This window comes from Ammodytes marinus, assembly GCF_949987685.1.
Source record: "Ammodytes marinus genome assembly, contig: scaffold_156, whole genome shotgun sequence".
Taxonomy (NCBI): Eukaryota; Metazoa; Chordata; class Actinopteri; order Uranoscopiformes; family Ammodytidae; genus Ammodytes; species Ammodytes marinus.
The window spans coordinates 90001-92551 of record NW_027648166.1 but is presented as its reverse complement, the minus strand read 5'-3'; the positions used below and the strand labels follow the sequence as shown (position 1 = coordinate 92551).

Below are 2551 nucleotides of genomic sequence, written 5' to 3'. Positions count from 1 at the left end.
AACTGTCTCTCTCTCTTACCTGTCTCCAGGTATTTGAAGCGGTCCTCTCCTGGGTATATCACGACCTGTCTCTCTCTCTTACCTGTCTCTCTAACCTGTCTCTCTCTCTAACCTGTCTGTCTCTCTGTCTCTCTCTCTTACCTGTCTCCAGGTATTTGAAGCGGTCCTCTCCTGGGTATATCCTGACCTCTCTCTCTCTCTTTGTCTCTCTTACCTGTCTCTCTCTCTTACCTGTCTGTCTCTCTGTCTCTCTCTCTTACCTGTCTCTCTCTCTGTCTCTCTCTCTTACCTGTCTCCAGGTATTTGAAGCGGTCCTCTCCTGGGTATATCCTGACCTCTCTCTCTCTCTCTGTCTCTCTTACCTGTCTCTCTCTCTTACCTGTCTGTCTCTCTGTCTCTCTCTCTTACCTGTCTCTCTAACTGTCTCTCTCTCTTACCTGTCTCCAGGTATTTGAAGCGGTCCTCTCCTGGGTATATCACGACCTGTCTCTCTCTCTTACCTGTCTGTCTCTCTGTCTCTCTCTCTTACCTGTCTCCAGGTATTCGAGGCGGTCCTCTCCTGGGTATATCACGACCTGTCTCTCTCTAACCTGTCTCTCTCTCTAACCTGTCTCTCTCTCTTACCTGTCTCTCTCTCTTACCTGTCTCCAGGTATTTGAAGCAGTCCTCTCCTGGGTATATCATGACCTCTCTCTCTAACCTGTCTCTCTTACCTGTCTCTCTCTCTAACTGTCTCTCTCTCTAACCTGTCTCTCTCTCTCTAACCTGTCTCTCTCTCTCTAACCTGTCTCTCTCTAACCTGTCTCTCTCTCTTACCTGTCTCCAGGTATTTGAAGCGGTCCTCTCCTGGGTATATCATGACCTCTCTCTCTCTCTCTGTCTCTCTTACCTGTCTGTCTCTCTTACCTGTCTCTCTCTCTTACCTGTCTCTCTCAAAACTCTCTCTCTAACTGTCTCTCTCTTACCTGTCTCTCTCTTACCTGTCTCCAGGTATTTGAAGCGGTCCTCTCCTGGGTATATCCTGACCTCTCTCTCTCTCTCTGTCTCTCTTACCTGTCTGTCTCTCTTACCTGTCTCTCTCTCTTACCTGTCTCTCTCTAAACTCTCTCTCTAACTGTCTCTCTCTTACCTGTCTCTCTCTTACCTGTCTCCAGGTATTTGAAGCGGTCCTCTCCTGGGTATATCACGACCTGTCTCTCTCTCTTACCTGTCTCTCTTACCTGTCTCTCTCTCTTACCTGTCTCTCTCTAACCTGTCTCTCTAACCTGTCTCTCTCTTACCTGTCTCCAGGTGTTTGAAGCGGTCCTCTCCTGGGTATACCACGACCTCTCTCTCTAACCTGTCTCTCTTACCTGTCTGTCTCTAACTGTCTCTCTCTTACCTGTCTCTCTCTAACCTGTCTCTCTCTAACTATCTCTCTCTCTTACCTGTCTGTCTCTCAGGTATTCGAGGAGGTCCTCTCCTGGGTATATCCTGACCTGTCTCTCTCTCTTACCTGTCTCTCTCTTACCTGTCTCAGGTGTTTGAAGCGGTCCTCTCCTGGGTATACCACGATCGTCCCCCGCCGTGAGCCGCTCCTCCCCGACCTTCTCTCTAAGATCAGACTTCCTCTGTGCCGACCTCACTTCCTGTCTGACAGAGTGCAGCAGGACGAGCTCATTCGCTGCTGCCACAAGTGCAGGTAAGACAGGCAGGCAGACAGACAGGCAGGCAGGCACACAGACAGACAGGCAGGCAGGCAGACAGGCAGGCAGACAGACAGACAGACAGACAGACAGACAGACAGGCAGGCAGGCAGGCAGGCAGGCAGGCAGACAGACAGACAGACAGACAGACACACACACACACACGCAGACAGACAGGACAGACAGACAGGCACACAGACAGACAGACAGACAGACAGACAGACAGACATGCAGACAGACACGCAGACAGACAGACAGACAGACAGACAGACAGACAATCACAGGGCTCTGTTTATAGGAGGTGTAGTCAGTAGCCCCTTTTACACAGCCAGTGAAAGCCTTTCGGTCCCTCTCCCTGCTGTATAAATATAGACAGACAGACAGACAGTCAGACAGACAGACAGACAGACAGACAGACAGACAGACAGACAGACAATCACAGGGCTCTGTTTAGAGGTGGAGGTGTAGTCAGTAGCCAGTGAAAGCCTTTCCGCCCCTCTCCCTGCTGTATGAATATAGACAGACAGACAGACAGACAGACAGACAGACAGACAGACAGACAGACAGACAGACAGACAGACAGACAGACAGACAGACAGACAGACAGACACACAGACAGGCTCTCCCTGCTGTATAAATGCTACCGTTGCAGAACGGGGGCCGAGAGGCGCAAAAGATTGTGACGGGAATTTTACTACCGCCGAGGGTAGTAAAATTCCTGATGCAATCTGTTTGCTTACAGGCACCCCTCTTTCATTACGGAATGTGAACGCTGTGTAAATGGTCACACTGATGCGCCAGCAGGCCCCCTAACCCTCTAACCCTCTACCCCTAACCCCTAACCCCCTAACCCCCTAACCCTCTAA

General features: G+C 50.6%; 1 protein-coding gene across 1 annotated transcript in view; it reads left to right on the top strand.

Annotated features, from left to right (window-relative positions):
* Window positions 1-1519: 1519 nt before the first annotated feature.
* Window positions 1520-2551, top strand: part of klhl18 (kelch-like family member 18) — a gene marked incomplete at both ends in the record, with an annotated part of 7815 nt that continues 6783 nt past the window's right edge. Inside the window, 2 exon segments of the mRNA XM_080054850.1 lie at window positions 1520-1563; window positions 1565-1681. Coding sequence (XP_079910976.1) covers window positions 1520-1563; window positions 1565-1681 — 161 coding nt within the window.